General features: G+C 41.5%; 1 protein-coding gene across 2 annotated transcripts in view; it reads right to left on the reverse strand.

Moving 5' to 3' along the window:
• LOC115195207 (uridine diphosphate glucose pyrophosphatase-like) overlaps positions 1–20,578 on the reverse strand; it is a 51,890-nt gene that overhangs the window by 18,172 nt on the left and 13,140 nt on the right. For both annotated transcript variants that reach the window (XM_029754997.1, XM_029754994.1), the window contains exons 3-4: positions 3,500–3,564; positions 820–1,126 (exon numbers count right to left, since the gene is read on the reverse strand). In XM_029754997.1, coding sequence (XP_029610857.1) covers positions 820–1,126; positions 3,500–3,564 — 372 coding nt within the window. The remainder of the gene's footprint in view (positions 1–819; positions 1,127–3,499; positions 3,565–20,578) is intronic.

Genomic DNA, 20,578 nt, shown 5'->3' on the forward strand with positions numbered 1-20,578 from the left:
TTGAATCATTCAGATGTTCATTGGCAAACTTCAGACGGGCATGTATATGTGCTTTCTTGAGCAGGGGGACCTTGCGGGCGCTGCAGGATTTCAGTCCTTCACGGCATAGTGTGTTACCAATTGTTTTCTTGGTGACTATGGTCCCAGCTGCCTTGGGATCATTGACAAGATCCTCCCGTGTAGTTCTGGGCTGATTCCTCACCGTTCTCATGATCATTGTAACTCCACGAAGTGAGATCTTGCATGGAGCCCCAGGCCGAGGGAGATTGACAGTTCTTTTGTGTTTCTTCCGTTTGCGAATAATCGCACCAACTGTTGTCACCTTCTCACCAAGCTGCTTGGCGATGGTCTTGTAGCCCATTCCAGCCTTGTGTAGGTCTACAATCTTGTCCCTGACATCCTTGGAGAGCTCTTTGGTCTTGGCTATGGTGGAGAGTTTGGAATCTGATTGATTGCTTCTGTGGACAGGTGTCTTTTATACAGGTAACAAACTGAGATTAGGAGCACTCCCTTTAAGAGTGTGCTCCTAATCTCAGCTTGTTACCTGTATAAAAGACACCTGGTAGCCAGAAATCTTTCTGATTGAAAGGGGGTCAAATACTTATTTCCCTCATTAAAATGCAAATCAATTTATAACATTTCTGACATGCGGTTTTCTGGATATTTTTGTTGTTATTCTGTCTCTTACTGTTCAAATAAACCTACCATTAAAATTAGACTGATCATTTCTTTGTCAGTGGGCAAACGTACAAAATCAGCAAGGGATCAAATACTTTTTTCCCCCCCTCACTGTACGTGCCCACACACACACACACACACCTGTACGAGGTGATCCTCCGCAGCTTGGCGACTGGCACGTCGTAGCCACACTCCTCCAGCACCTCCTGCCTGGCAATCTCCTCCAGCGACAGGTCGGCCTTGTCCACCAGGCCTGCACACAGCTCGTAGGTCATACCCGCCGAGCCCGGGGGCTGGGGGGTCTTGACGCCCCCAGCCGTAGCAACAGCCTCCTGCTGGGGAATCTCACTGATGGGAGTCTCTGGGATAGCAGCCCCCTCTTCCTCCACCCCTGCCTGCATGGCTGGCTCTGGTGCCTTGGTCCTCTCCCACTCACACATGTACACGGCTGCAGGACGTGAGAGGGTGGAGGGAGAGTGAATGGGGAAGAGCGAGATAGCAACATGTGTTACACTATAGTGACCTGGGGACCCAGATACATCACTGACAAAAAGGTATTCCTTTCACTTCTCAACTATAGGGATTGCGCAGTTCATACAAAAATCAAAGTCTACGTTTTTGTTCTTCAAATAGGCCACAATTGAAATAATATAATAAGCGTCTGACAAACTTTGTATAGTAAAATCGTACCCCTATAAAAATCATTACAAGCATAAATCTACACACCCCATAACTTGTAAAAAGCTTGCTGGTGGAAATCAACACCGTAATAAGAGACTAGTTATTTTTTTATACAATTATTATTATTTATTTATTATAAATTGAAAAAAATTGGGGACACAGATACACTTCCCTCCGTATGCATTGACATTAAAGCTAAGATTCTGTATACTCCAGCATTTTGGATTTGAGATTAAATGTTTCATTTGAAGCGACAGTACAGAATGTCACCTTTCATTTGAGGGTATTTTCATTCATATATGTTTTACTGCTCAGAAATTAAAGCACTTTATATATCTAGTCCCCCGTTTGAAGACGTCACTATTTGGACAAAAATCACTTAGTGTATTAAAGTAGTTCAAGGTTTAGTATTTGTTGCCATATTCCTAACACACAATGACTACATCAATCTTTCTCAGTTATCATTCACAATTCATTCATGATTGTCCATAATCACTGTTGCATCCACATTAATGTAGACCTGTTCAGAAACATCTTCTATTCTTACTTACAATAAAAGTGACTCCAAAATGACAATACATCGTTAACCGTTCACTTCCTATTGGGATAAACATAATACAAAACACAACCAAAAAAACTGTAAATGCATCCAACAAGTTTGTAAAGTCACAAGCTTGATGTAGCCATGGAATATAGTAGCTAAAATGGGGAGAAGTCTGTCCATAATAAAGCGCTATTCTGCCTTCTTAAACACTGTCAACAAGGCAGGTCCTACAGGCCCTAGTTTTGTCGGACCTAGACTACTGTTCAGTAGTGTGGTCAGGTGCCACAAGGAGGGACTTGCGATTGGCAATTGGCTCAGAACAGGGTGCGCACGGCTGGCCCTTAAAAGTACATGGAGAGCTAACATTAATGATATGCATGTCAATCTCTCATGGCTCAAAGTGGAAGAGAGACTGACGTCAAGTGTTGACAAGCTGAATGTACCGAGCTGTCTGTTTAAACTACTAGAACACAGCTCGGACACCCATGCATACCCAACAACACATGCCAACAGAGGTCTCTTCACAATCCCCAAATCCTGAACAGACTACGGGAGGCGCACAGTACTACATAGAGCCATGACTACATGGAACTCTATTCCACATCAGGTAATTGATGCAAGCAGTACAATCAAAGAAAAAAAAAAGTAAAATATACACCTTATGGAACAGCAGGGACTGTGAAGCAACAAACATGGGCACAGACACATGCATACATACGCACCATATTGTGTTGTAGATTTGTGGTAGTAGAGTAAGGGCCCGAGGGCACACTATGTATTGTGAAATCTGTTGTGAATGTATAGTAATGTTTTTAAAATTGTATAACTGCCTTAATTTTGCTGGACCCCAGGAATAATAGCTGCTGCTTTGGCAGATACAAAATTGACCCGAACCCTGGTGAACACCACAGGGGTAAAGGTGGCTGGAGGAAGGGAGGAGAGAGCATGTTAGCACTTTCTCAGTAGTAGACAAACCTCGACAGTGCCAGACAGATCACAGGCCACGTGTTAGGGGGGGATATTGTTCCACTTGACAGGCTCAAGTGGCAGTTCAGCAAAATCCTATATAATACACAGGTGCTGGCTAAGAAACTTGCAATGTGACAAAAATGAATAACCCCTATGACATCATAGTGGAATGATGAGATGGAATGATGAGACTGGAATGATGAGATATGTTCTTTTTTATGTTTTTGTTTTATTATTTCACTGCCATACTGTGTTCGATCTTGTCTAGCCATCGTGTTTCAAGAGGACCACAATGGAAATAAGCCCCAGACTTTGTATGTTATCCTCGATGATTTTATTCATGTGCATGTATGGCTTTTAAGTTTTATGTGTGCTTGTTTTTTAAAAATGGTTGAATTAATAAACTAAAATAGCAGCATTTCCCGACAGGGATGAAGAAAGGTTGTGGTGGGTTCGATTCTGACCCACGCCCTTCTAACACACTTTCATTTCCTGTCCCTCTTCATTGTCTAATAACTATGAAAAATATGAAAAGGACTGTCAATTCCCAGTCCTGAGAAAAAAGGTTGTTCTTACGGAGGAAACATGATTTGATTGGTCGAGGAGAAATTAAGTAGGGAGTTTTACCTGGGCGGAACTGCTTGACCAAGATGAAGCAGTGTGAGGTGGTGTTGAAGATCAGCACCGAAACACTGGAAATAAAAAGAGAAAAATAGTTAATTCAGTTTGTTTCATTAATAATTTTTCGGGGGACAAGCAACAGTGAAGTAATAATATTGTTAATAAACTAAATTAACTATATTACATGACATCACACACAGTGCACCAATTTCCTGCTTACAGAAATCAACTACAAAATACATATCTGCCCAGACTGCCCTTCTTCCTAATGTAGCTACAGAAGGGCACAAACTTGAAAATATGCTAATTTGATTTACATTGTGGGGCTATAGTGGTTAACAATCAACTTCATAATTATAACCTAAACAGGCAAATTTAAGTTAAGAGTAAATGTGTTTGGGGTATAAATGTAAAGAATTGGAGGATGTGAATTGGATTTTAATATTTTTGATGTGTAAATTGATGCATGTTTGATGTGTGTATGAAGTAATATGTCAGGGATTTGTGAGATCAAATACACTTTAAAGACAAAAAACAAGAACACATTGAAATACAATGAAAAGACAAAAAGACAGTTTGCACTAGAGAAAGTTGAATAAAATAATTGAGAGAACCTTTGAAAGAGAAGCCACATTCTCCTGTTTCATCATTTATCCTGTGTGACAGGAACTATTATCTGCCACACCAGTCCCAAAACTGGGACCTGTAACATTTAGCTCCATTTCAAAATATCCCTTTTCCCCAGAATAACTGCTGTTCCATGCACACGGTAGCAGATCGCCTACAGTAAGAAAATCAGGATAATGCTATTGTGTTCATTGAAAAACATTAAAATAATCAGTTACCCAATACCTTTAGAAACATGACCAAATAATTATTTTTCCGAAAGTATATACAGTGCCTTCAGAAAGCATTCATCCCCTTTGACTTATACATTTTGTTTTGTTACAGCATCTTGGTAAGCAACTCCAGTGTATATTTGGCATTATATTTTAGGTTATTGGCATGCTGAAAGGTGACTTTCTCTCAGTGTCTGTTGGAAAGCAAACTGAACCAGGTTATTCTCTAAGAGTTCTCCTTCGCTTAGCTCTAGTCGGTTTCTTTTTGCAAAAAAACACTCCCTAGTCCTTGTCAATGACAAGCATACCCATAGCATGATGCAGCCACCACCATGCTTGAAAATATGAAGAATGGTACTCAGTGATGTGTAGTGGTTTCCCCAAACAACGCTTTGTATTCAGGATATTCTTTGTCACATTTGTTGCAGTTTTACTGTAGTGCCTTACGGCAAAAACAGGATGCATGTTTTGGAATATGTTTTATTTTGTTCAGGCTTCCTTTTCACTGTCAATTCGGTCAGTATTGTGGAGTAACTACAATGTTGATGATCCATCCTCAATTTTCTCCCATCACAGCCAATAAACTCTGTTTTAAAGTCATCATTGGCCTCAGTAAAACCCCTTAACGGTTTCCCTCCTCTATGGCAACTCAGTTAGGACACCTGGATCTTAGTAGTGACTGGGTGTATTGATACAGTGAGTGAAAAAATTATTTGATCCCCTGCTGATTTTGTATGTTTTCCCACTGACAAAGAAATGATCAGTCTATAATTTTAATGGTAGGTTTATTTGAACAGTGAGAGACAGAACAACAACAAAGAAATCCAGAAAAATGTATGTCAAAAATGTTATAAAATGATTTGCATTTTAATGAGGGAAATAAGTATTTGACCACTCTGCAAAGCATGACTTAGTACTTGGTGGCAAAACCCTTGTTGGCAATCACAGAGGTCAGACGTTTCTTGTAGTAGGCCACCAGGTTTGCACACATCTCAGGAAGGATTTTGTCCCACTCCTCTTTGCCGATCTTCTCCAAGGTTTCGAGGCTGACGTTTGGCAACTCGAACCTTCAGCTCCCTCCACAGATTTTCTATGGGATTAAGGTCTGGAGACTGGCTAGGCCACTCCAGGACCTTAATGTGCTTCTTCTTGAGCCACTCCTTTGTTGCCTTGGCTGTGTGTTTTGGGTCATTGTCATGCTGGAACACCCATCCACGACCCATTTTCAATGCCCTGGCTGAGGGAAGGAGGTTCTCACCCAAGATTTGACAGCACATGGCCCCGTCCATCGTCCCTTTTATGCGGTGAAGATGTCCTGTCCCCTTAGCAGAAAAACACCCCCAAAGCATAATGTTTCCACCTCCATGTTTGAAGGTGGGGATGGTGTTCTTGGGGTCATAGGCAGCATTCCTCCTCCTCCAAACACGGCGAGTTGAGTTGATGCCAAAGAGCTCCATTTTGGTCTCATCTGACCACAACACTTTCACCCAGTTGTCCTTTGAATCATTCAGATGTTCATTGGCAAACTTCAGACGGGCATGTATATGTGCTTTCTTGAGCAGGGGGACCTTGCGGGCGCTGCAGGATTTCAGTCCTTCACGGCGTAGTGTGTTACCAATTGTTTTCTTGGTGACTATGGTCCCAGCTGCCTTGATCATTGACAAGATCCTCCTGTGTAGTTCTGGGCTGATTCCTCACCGTTCTCATGATCATTGCAACTCCACGAGGTGAGATCTTGCATGGAGCCCCAGGCCGAGGGATATTGACAGTTCTTTCGTGTTTTTTTCCATCTGCGAATAATCGCACCAAATGTTGTCACCTTCTCACCAAGCTGCTTGGCGATGGTCTTGTAGCCCATTCCAGCCTTGTGTAGGTCTACAATCTTGTCCCTGACATCTTTGGAGAGCTCTTTGGTCTTGGCCATGGAGGAGAGTTTGGAATCTGATTGATTGATTGCTTCTGTGGACAGGTGTCTTTTATACAGGTAACAAGCTGAGATTAGGAGCACTCCCTTTAAGAGTGACATATAACTTCATACACACATCAAACATGCATCAATTTACACATCAAAAATATTAAAATCCAATTCACATCCTCCAATTCTTTACATTTATACCCCAAACACATTTACTCTTAACTTAAATTTGCCTGTTTAGGTTATAATTATGAAGTTGATTGTTAACCACTATAGCCCCATAGGAGACTGTAAAACATGAAAGCCTTTAAAGACTGGTATAACTCATTAGAAGTTACTTTATACCCACGCTCAAAATGCATTCACCCAGTGTAAGAAGGGCTAATAAAGACACTATTGCAACTGACATTAATGCTAATTATTGTCAAATGACTGAACAAGTTCTATATAGACCTGGGTGGATCCAGACCTGGCCTGATCCAAGTGAGGGAAGCAGCAAAGTACATTTGTAAGCTACTTTATTAACCGGAGCTGATAAAGCGCGAGGGAGAGGGGTAGAGAGAGGTGTCGATCTAGCAGGTGGGGGACGGGCCAGTGCTACTGTGAGCGAGTGACACTGGGAGGAAGGCGGGAGAGACAGCAATCAACCAAGCTGACTCGCTCTGTAGTAGACTAATAGCCGCCATAGCTAGGTTATTTATCTGTGATTACGTAGTACCTGTCTTGACAGCATCAAACCGGGAAGAGCTAGTTAAGATGGCTAATTGAGACTGCATGCACTCCCTATTCCTATTCACAAATAACAACAACTCCATTGATAAGAGAATTATCTAATAAAGGTAAATGAATCAATAAACCATGATGAATTATTAGTCATACAGCATGGTTAATGAATAATCAATGTAATGATCAATGTAGGGATCGATTGGTCTGATTAGTTCCGGAAAGTCCAGGAACCACTGGAGAGGGAAAGAAATGTGTGTATGCAATTAGTATAGAGAGCTACAGAAACAGATGGTCAAGGGAGTACAACTTCAAAGAGTTCCTAACCTTGAAGGAAAGGAACAGGCTGAGCCAGAAGGTGATAACAGCGTGAGAAGTCAATGGGGGTTGCAGGTCACCAACAGCTTGTGTGTAAATGCATGTGCGTAAGTAAGCAAGAACTATATATTGACTGTTTTGTTATCCTGACGCCAGAACGTTCTCTGAATAAAGCTACAGAAACCTTTTGCAGAAAGCTGAGTCCTTGCCTAATTATTTTAACCCATTGTCTTACAAACCTTGGGCATTAGTCAAGGCGAATATTGATTATTATCATCAAGATATAAAATTCCTTTAACATCCATTCAAAATATTAAGCAGCAGCCTACCTGTTATCTCTAGGTAGTTGTAGCCTATCCTTCTCTTTTAATTATGTCTTTTTAATTCCATCTTCCATTGGTTAGATATCTAACTTTTGCCACAAATGGAGGCTTCATGACTATAGCCCATTGCCTCTTTGATGACTTATGATTGGCCAATAAGCTACACGCGCCACTCCCGTGAAAAGAGCAGCAGTATGAATAATACGATTTCTCTCTTTCTACTGCAGCAGTCACATTTGAATCTATACGGGTCTTTCCGGACAAGTCGGTTAAAATGACACACCCCAGACCCATGACAATCATATCAGATCCGACCCAGACAAGTGACATTATTTAGAATTATGGGTCCCGGATCGGGTCTCGATTAATGGATCTTTGAAGACATCCAACTCAAACCATCCATGGACCGGATTTAATGGGCCGGATCCACCCTGTGGGCCTTGAGTTTGACACACGCTTTAAAGGCCTCTGAAAAATGGGATTGTAACAGAGGGGTGACACAGGACAGCAAGCCACATACCGGTAGCTAGCCTGTCTCCCGAAAGGCAAACAAAAGGAGATAGCTAAATTAAAAAAGATTAGCATGCTAAGCTGCTAGGTCAGAAATAGCATAAAAGCTAACTTTATTGATCCTCGACCTATTCAAATACCAGATGAAAATTAGTTGATTTGATAAGAGTATGGTATATCATTTCAGTGAGGTATGGCTTTTAAGTTGCATTTGACAAATGTATTTGTAGGTCACTATGCTGAGTGGAGGATCTCCAGGTTGCAATAGTGTTTAACCTGTTGGGGCTAGGGGGCAGTATTTGCACGGCCAGATAAAAAACGTACCCGATTTAATCTGGTTACTACTCCTACCCAGTAACTAGAATATGCATATAATTGTTTGATTTGGATGGAAAACACCCTAAAGTTTCTAAAACTGTTTGAATGGTGTCTGTGAGTATAACAGAACTCATTTGGCAGGCCAAAACCTGAGAAGATTCCAAACAGGAAGCGCTCTCTCTGACAATTTCATGGCCTTCTTGATCATCTCTAACCAAAACAGGGGATCTCTGGCATGACGTGACATTTTCTAACGCTCCCATAGGCTCTCAGAAGGCGCCAGAAAGCTGAATGGTGGCTTTGCAGGCCCTGGCTGAAAAACATTAGCGCATTTTGTAAGTGGTCGATCTGAGAACAATGGGACTGGGGCGCGCGTGCCCGAGCTGACACCATGTTTACTTTCTCTCTCTTTGAACGAAAACAACCACTCCCGGTCGGAATATTATCGCGTTTTTACGAGAAAACTGGCATAAAAATTGATTTTAAACAGCGGTTGACATGCTTCGAAGTACGGTAATGGAATATTTAGACATTTTTTGTCACGAAACGCGTTGGGCGCGTCACCCTTATTTACCCTTCGGATAGTGTCTTGAACGCACGAACAAAACGCCGCTATTTGGATATAACAATGAATTATTTGGGACCAAACCAACATTTGTTATTGAAGTAGAAGTCCTGGGAGTGCATTCTGACGAAGAACAGCAAAGGTAATAACATTTTTCTTATAGTAAATCTGACTTTGGTGAAGGCTAAAAACTTGGTGGGTGTCTAAATAGCTAGCCCTGTGATGCCGGGCTATCTACTTAGAATATTGCAAAATGTGCTTTCACCGAAAAGCTATTTTAAAAATCGGACATAGCGAGTGCATATAGGAGTTCTGTATCTATAATTCTTCAAATAATTATGTTTTTTGTGAACATTTATCGTGAGTAATTTAGTAAATTCACCGGAAGTGTTCGGTAGGAATGCTAGTCACATGCTAATGTAAAAAGCTGGTTTTTGATATAAATATGAACTTGATTGAACAAAACATGCATGTATTGCATAACATAATGTCCTAGGTGTGTCATCTGATGAAGATCATCAAAGGTTAGTGCTGCATTTAGCTGTGGTTTGGGTTTATGTGACATTATATGCTAGCTTGAAAAATGGGTGTCTGATTATTTCTGGCTGGGTACTCTGCTGACATAATCTAATGTTTTGCTTTCGTTGTAAAGCCTTTTTGAAATCGGACAGTGTGGTTAGATTAACGAGAGTCTTGTCTTTAAAATGGTGTAAAATAGTCATATGTTTGAGAAATTGAAGTAATAGCATTTCTAAGGTATTTGAATATCGCGCCACGGGATTACACTGGCTGTTGAGTCAAGCGTCCCACCTAGCCCATAGAGGTTAACCTGTCAAGGTATGGGGGCAGTATTTTTGATTTCGGATGAAAAGCGTGTCCAGAGTAAACGGCCTAATACTCGGGCCCAGAGTCAAATATTTGCAAGTTATTAGTAGATTTGGATAGAAAACACTCAAAAATTTCCGAAACTGTTTAAATGATGTCTGTGAGTATAACAGAACTCATATGCATGGCAAAAACCTGAGAAAAGTACAAGCAGGAAATGAAAATCTGGTTCCTGTAGTTCTTTCAAGTCCCTGCCTATCGAACACACAGTGAGTTAGGGTTTATTTTGCACTTTCTAAGGCTTCCACTAGATGTCAACAGTCTTTAGAAAGTTGTTTGAGGCTTCTATGGTGAACAGAGAGCCAACAAAGGAAGTTGGAAGTTGGTGACCCAGGGAAGGGCATCAGTTCATTTGCGCACATTCACGCGAGAGTTAGCTGTGTTCCAAAACGTTTTTCAAGACACTGGAATCGTGCGGTTGGAAAATTACTGAATTTCTGATTGAAAAAGGCCCTAAAGATTGATGTTATACAACGTTTGATATGTTTGAACGAACGTAAATAACTTTTTTTGACTTTTCGTCGTGACATTTTGAGTAGCTTACTGAACGTGCAAACATGGAGTTATTTGGACATATATTATGAACTTTATCTAACAAAACAACATTTATTGTGGACCTGGGATTCCTGCAAGTGCCTTCTGATGAAGATTATTAAAGGTAAGTGAATATTTATAATGCTATTTATGCATTTAGATGACTCCAAAATGGCGGGTATCTGTAATTGCCTGATGTATTTTTCTGAGCGCAGTACTCAGATTGCAAAGTGTGCTTTCCCAGTAAAGTTATTTTGAAATCTGTCAATGCGGTTGCATTCAGGAGATGTTAATTTATAATTCTTTCAATAACAGTTTAATATTTCATCAACGTTTATGACGAGTATTTTTGTAGATTATTGTGCTGATTCACCGGTAGTTTTGGGGGAAATACATTTTCTGAACGTCACGCGCTAATGTAAAATGGGGTTTTTGGATATAAATATGAACTTGATAATACATGCATTTTTTGTTCTAACATAATGTCCTAGGAGTGTCATCTGATGAAGATTGTCAAAGGTTAGTGCATCATTTTATCTGGTTTTCTGCTTTTGGTGACACTTGTCCTTGCATTGAAAATGGCTGTGTGTAATGTTTTGTCTATGTACTGTCCTAACAATCTAACTTTATGCTTTCGCCTGCAAAGCCTTTTTGAAATCGGACAACGTGGTTGGATTAAGGAGATGTTTATCTATAAAATGGTGTAAAATAGTTGTATGTTTGAGAAATTTGAATTATGACAGTTGTTTTTGAATTTGGCGCTCAGATTTTTTCACTGGCTGCACGGTGGGTGGGACGCAAGCGTCCAACTAGCCTCAAAGTTAACCCTTAAGAGTCTATTGATACAGCTGTGTGTCAATCTAAGTAACATGATACAAAAAATCCATCATAATCCATCAGTTCAGCATGGGCTGTCTCTCAATCCACCGCATCCGCCTATGTCGACTTTCCGCATCTGCGGTGGAAGGTGACCAAGCTACTACGGTGATGGTCAGACCATGAGACATCCCGAAAATCGTATTCTCTCAAACGTCTGTAGCATCCGAACGGTTTAGCCACTCTATGGAAAGGGGAGACTCTCACGATTGCGATGGTGTGCTCTATTTTGCTCTACGACTGCCACAAGTGTCACGGAACTGGTCTGAAGGCAACCCATACAAATGAATGGAAGTATGGAGGTAGTTTTGTACCAACAAAAATAAAGAGGTTGAATGTGTAAAATAATATACATACAGTACCAGTAAAAAGTTGACACCTACTCATTCAAGGGTTTCTTTATTTTTACATTGTAGACTTTGTAAAACTATGAACACATATGGAATCATGTAGTAACCAACAAAAAAAGTTAGAATCTCAAATACATTTTGATTTGATTAAGTAGCCACCCTTGGCATTCTCTCAACCAGCTTCACCTGGAATGCTTTTCCAACAGTCTTGAAGGAGTTCCCACATATGCTGAGCACTTGTTGACTGCTTTTCCTTCACTCTACGGTCCAACTCATCCCAAACCATCTCAATTGGGTTGAGGACGGGTGATTGTGGAGGCCAGGTCATGTGATGCAGCACTCCATCACTCTCCTTGGTCAAATAGCCCTTACACAGCCTGGAGGTGTGTTGGGTTGTTATCATGTTGAAAAACAAATGATAGTGCCACTAAGCGCAAACCAGATGGGATGGCGTATCGCTGCAGAACGCTGTGGTAGCCATGCTGGTTAAGTGTGCCTTGAATTCTAAATAAAAATCTGACAGTGTCACCAGCCGAGCACCCCCACACCTCCATGCTTCACGGTGGGAACCACACATGCGGAGATCATCCGTTCACCTAATCTGCGTCTCAAAGTGATGGTAGTTGGAACCAAAAATCTCAAATTTGGACTCCTCAGAAAAGGCCAGATTTCCACCAGAGTAATGTCCATTGTTCGTGTTTCTTGGCCCAAGCAAGTCTCTTCTTATTGGTCTCCTTTAGTAGTGGTTTCTTTGCAGCAATTCGACCATGAAGGCCTGTTTCACACAGTCTACTCCAAACAGTTGATGTGTCTGTTACTTGAACTTTATTTGGGCTACAATTTCTTAGACTGGTAGTGCTAACGAATATATCCTCTGCAGCAGAGGTAACTCTGGGTCTTCCTTTGCTGTGCCGGTCCTCATGAGAGCCAGTTTCATCATAGTGCTTGATGGTTTATGCGACTGCACTTGAAGGATCTTTCAAAGTTCTTGAAATGTTCCGCATTGACTGACCTTCATGTCTGAAAGTAATCGACTGTAGTTTCTCTTTTCTTATTTGAGCTGTTCTTGCCATAATATGGACTTGGAATTTTACCAAATAGGGATATCTTCTGTATACCACCACTACACAACTGATTGGCTCAAACAGATTAAGGAGGAAAGAAATTCCACAAATGAACAAGGCACACCTGTTAATTTAAATGCATTCCAGGTGACAACCTCATGAAGCTGGTTGAGAGAATGCCAAGAGTGTGCAAAACTGTCATCAAGGCAAAGGGTGGCTACTTTGAAGAACCTTAAATATTTTTGATATGTTTAACACTATTTTACATGATTGCATGTGTTATTTCATAGTTTTGATGACTTCACCATTATTGTACAATGAAGAAAAAAGGACAAATAAAGAAAAACCCTGGAATGAGTAGACGTGTCTGAACTTTTGACTGGTACAATGTATGTATGCATGTATGTACGAGTATACACATACACCGAGTATACCAAATATCAGGAGCACCTTCCTAATATTCAGTTGCACCCCCATACTTTTGCCCTCAGAAAAGCTTCAATTCGTTGGGGCATGGACTCTACAAGGTGCCAAAAACATTCCACAAGGTTGCTGGCCCATGTTGACTCCAATTCTTCCCACAGTTATGTCAAGTTGGCTGGTGGACCATTCTTGATACACACAGGAAACTGTTTAGCTTTAAAAACCAAGTAGCTTACGACACAAACCAGTGCGCCTGGCACCTACTACCATACCCTGTTCAAAGGCACTTAAATCTTTTGTCTTGCTCATTCATCCTCAATGGCACACACATTCCATGTCTCAATTGTTTCAAGGCTTAAAAATCATTATCCTCTCCTTCATCTACATTGATTGACCTGACTTTAACAAGTGACATCAATAAGGGATCATAGCTTCAGATTCACCTGGTCACTGTTATGGAAAGAGCAGGTGTTCTTAATGTTTTGTATACTCAGTGTGTGTTCTCTCCCTGAGCAAAGCAGTTAACCAACTGTTCCCCAGGTGCCGAAGACGTGGATGTTGATTAAGGCAGTCCCCCGCACCTCTCGGGAATTCAGAGGGGTTGGGTTAAAAAGCGGAAGATATATTTGAGTTGAATGCATTCAGTAGTACAACTGACTAGGTTTCCACCTTTCCCTATATACAGTTCCTTTGGAAAGTAATCAGACCCCTTGACTTTTTCCACATTTTCCTGTTTAATCCATTTTAGAATAAGGCTTTAACACACACACACACGTTCAAAGGTTTGGGGGTCACATAGAAATGTCCTTGTTTTTGAAAGAAAAGCAAAATGTATCCATTAAAATACCATCAAATTGATCAGAAATACAGTGCAGACACGTTGATGTTGTAAATGACTATTGTAGCTGGAAACAGCAGATTTTTTATGGAATATCTACATAGGCGTACAGAGGCCCATTATCAGCAACCATCACTCCTGTGTTCCAAAGGAACGTTGTGCTAGCTAATCCAAGTGTATCATTTTAAAAGGCTAATTGATCATTAGAAAACCCTTTTGCAATTATGTTAGCACAGCTGAAAGCTGTAGTCCTGATTAAAGCAGCAATAAAACTGGCCTTTTTTTTAACATGTGTTTTTCTGGATTTTTTTGTTGTTATTCTCTCTCTCACTGTTCAAATAAACCTACTATTAAAATTATAGACTGATCATTTCTTTGTAAGTGAGCAAACGTACAAAATCAGCAGGGGATCAAATACTTTTTCACCCCCACTGTCTGTGTGTGTGTGTGTGTGTGTATGTATAGATATATATATATATTCAGCAATCTATACACAATACCCCACAATGACACAGCGGAAACAGGTCTAGAAATTTTTGCAAATGTATTAAAAATAACCGAAATACATAAGTATTCAGACCCTTTGATGTGAGCTCAACTGTATCCTGTTTCCATTGATCATCCTTGAGATGTTTCTACAACTTGATTGTAGTCCACCTGTGGTAAATTCAATTCATTGGACATGATTTTGTTTGGTTTCATGCATGTTAACATTAGAAGCCTCCTCCCTAAGTTTGTTTTATTCACTGCTTTAGCACACTCTGCCAACCCGGATGTCTTAGCCATGTCTGAATCCTGGCTTAGGAAGACCACTAATAACTCTGAAATCTCCATCCCTAACTACAACATTTTCGGACAAGATAAAACGGCCAAAGGGGGCGGTGTTGCAATCTACTGCAGAGATAGCCTGCAGAGTTCTGTCCTACTATCCAGGTCTACACCCAAACAATTTGAACTTCTACTTTTAAAAATCCACCAAAAATCACCGTTGCCGCCTGCTATAGACCACCCTCTGCCCCCAGCTGTGCTCTGGATACCATATGTAAACTGATAGTCCCCCATCTATCTTCAGAGCTCGTGCTGCTAGGTGACCTAAACTGTGACATATTTAACACCCCAGCCATCCTAAAATCTAAGCTTGATGCCCTCAATCTCACACAAATGATCAATGAACCTACCAAGTACAACCCCAATGCCGTAAACACGGGCACGCTCATTGATATCATCCTAACCAACTTGCCCTCTAAATACACCTCTGCTGTTTTCAACCAAGAGCTCAGCGATCACTGCCTTATTGCCTATATCCGTAATGGGTCAGCGGTCAAACGACCTCCACTCATCACTATCAAATGCTCCCTGAAACACTTCAGCGAGCAGGCCTTTCTAACCGACCTGGCCCGGGTATCCTGGAAGGATATCGACCTCATCCCGCCAGTAGAGGATGCCTGGTTATGTTTTTTAAATGCCTTCCTCACCATCTTAAATAAGCATGCCCCATTCAAGAAATTTAGAACCAGGAACAGATATAGCCCTTGGTTCTCTCCAGACCTGACTGCACTTAACCAACACAAAAACATCCTGTGGCGTTCTGCATTAGCATCGAACAGCCCCCGTGAAATGGAACTTTTCAGGGAAGTTAGAAATCAATATACACATGCAGTTAGCTGCTGTCATCCCCCTCTTCAAAGGAGAGGACCAGGGAGCAACCCAAACTGCTACAGACCTATATCTATCCTACCCTGCCTTTCGAAGGTCTTCGTAAGCCAAGTTAACAAACAGATCACCGACCATTTCGAATCCCACCGTACCTTCTCCGCTATGCAATCTGGTTTCAGAGCTGGTCATGGGTGCACCTCAGCCACGCTCAAGGTCCTAAATGATATCTTAACCGCCATCGATAAGAAACAGTACTGTGCAGCCGTATTCATTCGAGGTCGACCGATTAATCAGGGCCGATTTCAAGTCAGTTAAGAACACATTCTTATTTTCAATGACGGCCTAGGAACGGTGGGTTAACTGCCTTGTTGAGGGGCAGAACGACATATTTTTACCATGTCAGCTTGGGGATTCAATCTTGTAACCTTACGGTTAACTAGTCCAACGCTCTAACCCCCTGCTTTACATTGCACTCCACGAGGAGCCTGCCTGTTACGCGATTGCAGTAAGAAGCCAAGGTAAGTTTCTAGCTAGCATTAAACGGATCGTATAAAAAAACAATCAATCAATCATAATCACTAGTTAACTACACATGGTTGATGATATTACTAGTTTATCTAGCCTGTCCTGCGTTGCATATAATCAATGCGGTGCGCTCTCTCGAAAAAGGACTGTCGTTGCTCCAACGTGTACCTAACCATAAACATCAATGTCTTTCTTAAAATCAATACACAAGTATATATCTTTAAACCTGTATATTTAGTTAATATTGCCTGCTAACATGAATTTCTTTTAACTAGGGAAAAATGTGTCACCTCTGCAACAGAGTCAGGGTATATGCAGCAGTTTGGGCCGCCTGGCTCGTTGCGAACACTATTTCTTCCTAACAAAGACAGCCAACTTCGCCAAACGGGGGATGATTTAACAAAAGCGCATTTGCGAAAAAAGCACAATCGTTGCACGACTGTACCTAACCATAAACATCAATGCCTTTCTTAAAATCAATACACAGAAGTATATATTTTTAAACCTGCATATTTAGCCAGAAGAACTCCAGGTTAGCAGGCAATATTAACCAGGTGAAATTGTGTCAGTTCTCTTGCGTTCATTGCACACAGAGTCAGGGTATAAGCAACAGTGTGGGCCGCCTGGCTCGTTGCGAACTAATCTGCCAGAATTTTACGTAATTATGACATAACATTGAAGGTTGTGCAATGTAAGAGGAATATTTAGACTTAGGGATGCCAACCGTTAGATAAAATACGGAACGGTTCCGTATTTCACTGAAAAAAATAAACGTTTTGTTTTTGAGATGATAGTTTCCGGATTCGACCATATTAATGACCAAAGGCTCGTATTTCTGTGTGTTTATTATAATTAAGTCTATGATTTGATAGAGCAGTCTGACTGAGCGGTGGTAGGCACCAGGAGGCTCGTAAGCGTTCATTCAAACAGCACTTTCGTGCGTTTTGCCAGCAACCCTTCGCAATTCTTCAAGCATTGAGCGGTTTATGACTTCAAGCCTATCAACTCCCAAGATTAGGCTGGTGTAACCGATGTGAAATGGCTAGCTAGTTAGCGGGTGCGCGCTAATAGCGTTTCAAACGTCACTCGCTCTGAGACTTGGAGTAGTTGTTTCCCCTTGCTCTGCATGGGTAACGCTGCTTCGAGGGTGGCTGTTGTTGATGTGTTCCTGGTTCGAGCCCAGGTAGGAGCGAGGACAGGGACGGAAGCTATACTGTTACACTGGCAATACTAAAGTGCCTATAAGAACATCCAATAGTCAAAGGTATATGAAATACAAATCCTATAGAGAGAAATAGTCCTATAATTCCTATAATAACTACAACCTAAAACATCTTACCTGTGAATATTGAAGACTCATGTTAAAAGGAACCACCAGCTTTCATATGTTCTCATGTTCTGAGCAAGGAACTTAAACGTTAGCTTTTTTACATGGCACATATTGCACTTTTACTTTTTTTGTTTTTGCATTATTTAAACCAAATTGAACATGTTTCATTATTTATTTGAGGCTAAATTGATAGTATTTATGTATTATATGAAGTTAAAATAAGTGTTCATTCAGTATTGTTATAATTGTCAGTACTACAACAACAAAAAAATTATACAAAAAAATATACGAATAATAGGCCGATTAATCGGTATCGGCCTTTTTTGGTCCTCCAATAATCGGCATCGGTGTTGAAAAATCATAATCGGTCGACCTCTAGCATCCATTGACCTGGCCAAGGCTTTCGACTCTGTCAATCACCACATTCTTATCGGCAGACTCAACAGCCTTGGTTTCTCAAATGATTGCCTCGACTGGTTCACCAACTACTTCTCCGACAGAGTTCAGTGTGTCAAATCTGAGGGCCTGTTGTCCGGGCCTCTGGCAGCCTCTATGGGGGTGCCACAGGGTTCAATTCTTGGGCCGACTCTTCTCTGTATATATCACCGATGTCGCTCTTGCTGCTGGTGAGTCTCTAATCCACCTCTACGCAGACGATACCGTTCGGTAAACTTCTGGCCCTTCTTTGGACACTGTTAACAACCCTCCAGACGAGCTTCAATGCCATACAACTCTCCTTCCGTGGCCTCCAACTGCTCTTAAATACAAGTAAAACTAAATGCATGCTCTTCAACCGATCGCTGCCTGCACCTGCCCGCCCGTCCAGCATCACTACTCTGGACGGTTCTGACTTAGGTATTTGTAGTTGTTCACATATTCTAGGTGTCTGGCTAGACTGTAAACTCTCCTTCCAGACTCACATAAAACATCTCCAATCCAAAGTTAAATCTAGAATTGGCTTCCTATTTCGCAACAAAGCATCCTTCACTCATGCTGCCAAACATACCCTCCTAAAACTGACCATCTTACCGATCCTCGACTTTGGCAATGTAATTTACAAAATAGCCTCCAATACCCTACTCAACAAGCTGGATGCAGTCTATCACATTGCCATCCGTTTTGTCACCAAAGCCCCATATACTACGCACCACTGCGACCCTCGCTTCATACTCGTCGCCAAACCCACTGGCTCCAGGTCATCTACAAGACCCTGCTAGGTAAAGTCCCGCCTTATCTCTGCTCGCTGGTCACCATAGCTGCACCCGCCCGTAGCACACGTTCCAGCAGGTATATCTCACTTGTCACCCCCAAAGCCAATTCCTCCTTTGGCCACCTCTCCTTCCAGTTCTCTGCTGCCAATGACTGGAATGAACTACAAAAATCTCTGAAACTGGAAACACTTATCTCCCTCACTAGCTTTAAGCACCAGCTGTCAGAGCAGCTCACTGCACCTGTACATAGCCCATCTATAAATAGCCCAAACAACTACCTCTTCCCCTACTGTATTTATTAATTTAGCTCCTTTGCACCCCAGTATTTCTACTTTGCACACTCATCTACTGTCAAATCTACCATTCCAGTGTTTTAATTGCTATATTGTATTTACTTTGCCACCATGGCCTATTTATTGCCTTTACCTCCCTTATCTCACCTCATTTGCTCACATTGTATATAGACTCATTTTTCTACTGTATTATTGACTATGTTTTTTTACTCCATGAGTAACTCTGTTGTTATATGTGTCGAACTGCTTTGCTTTATCTTGGCCAGGTCGCAGTTGTAAATGAGAACTTGTTCTCAACTTGCCTACCTGGTTAAATAAAGGTGAAATAAAAATAACCCATGGGACCTACACTGTCCCACGGTTGACAGTGTAGGTCAGATCAAAAACCAAGCCATGAGGTCAAAGGAATTGTCAGTAGAGCTCCAAGACAGGATTGTATCAAGGCATAGATCTGGGGAAGGGTACCAAAAAACTGTTGACAGTATTGAAGGTTCAAGAACACAGTGGCCTCTATCATTCTTAAAATGGAAGAAGTTTGGAACCACCAAGACTCTTCACAGAGCTGGCTGCCCTGCCAAACTGAGCAATTGGTCAGGGAGGTGACCAAGAACCCGATGGTCACCCTGCAGAGCTCTAGAGTTCCTCTGTGGAGATGGGAGAACCTTCCAGAAGGAAAACCATCTCTGCAGCACTCTACCAATCAGGCCTTTATTGTAGTGTGGCTAGATGGAAGCCACTCAGTTAAATTATTATAATTGTTTTTTTTTTTTTAAAGGTACACGACAGCCCCCTTGGTGTTAGCCAAAAATGCACCTAAAGGACTCTGAACATAAGAAACCAGATTCTCTGGCCTGATGAAACCAAGATTATTTGAATTATTTGGCATGAATGCCAAGTGTCACGTCTGGAAGAAACCTGACACCATCCCTACAGTGAAGCATGGTGGTGGCAGCATCATGCTCTGGGGATGGTTTTCAGTGGCCGGGACTGGGAGACTAATCAGGATCGAGACAAAGATAAATGAAGCAAAGTAGAGGACAAGTCTCTGAATGTCAAAGTACGGTTTAGGGTAGTGTGGAAGGACCACCAGAGGGCAGGCTGGGCTCACGGATAGTAACCCGACAAGGTAACCAGAGGCAATTAAGCACAGCTGACGGTACTAATGAGATTCTCTTTCCCCTACAAGAGAGAGGATGGAACCAGCAAGAGGGGAGGAAGATAATCTCTGGAGAATGGCTACAGAGAGAGAGGTGCTATCCAAGAAGATCCATTAAGATGGTGACGAATATGTGATTGTTGTTATAGTTTGAAGATAATCGTAATGTGATCCTGTGTCATCTAAAGAAGATGTATGTTGTTCCATTGGAGATTCTCATTGACTGTGTTGGAGTGTTTGCATTGTTAGAAATCCCTCAATAGAGAACTGTGTTGAATCAAGAAAACCTACTCTTGACTCGTTTATTCCACCTTTCCGCTTTAGAGTGACACCAAATGACTTGGTCCGATCACAGTAGTGACTAATAACATTTGATGAAATCTTTAAGTAACCAATTACCTCCATCACATCAGGAAGATCAAAAGGAAACAGA

Source organism: Salmo trutta, chromosome 1, assembly GCF_901001165.1.
Source record: "Salmo trutta chromosome 1, fSalTru1.1, whole genome shotgun sequence".
NCBI classification, from domain to species: domain Eukaryota; kingdom Metazoa; phylum Chordata; class Actinopteri; order Salmoniformes; family Salmonidae; genus Salmo; species Salmo trutta.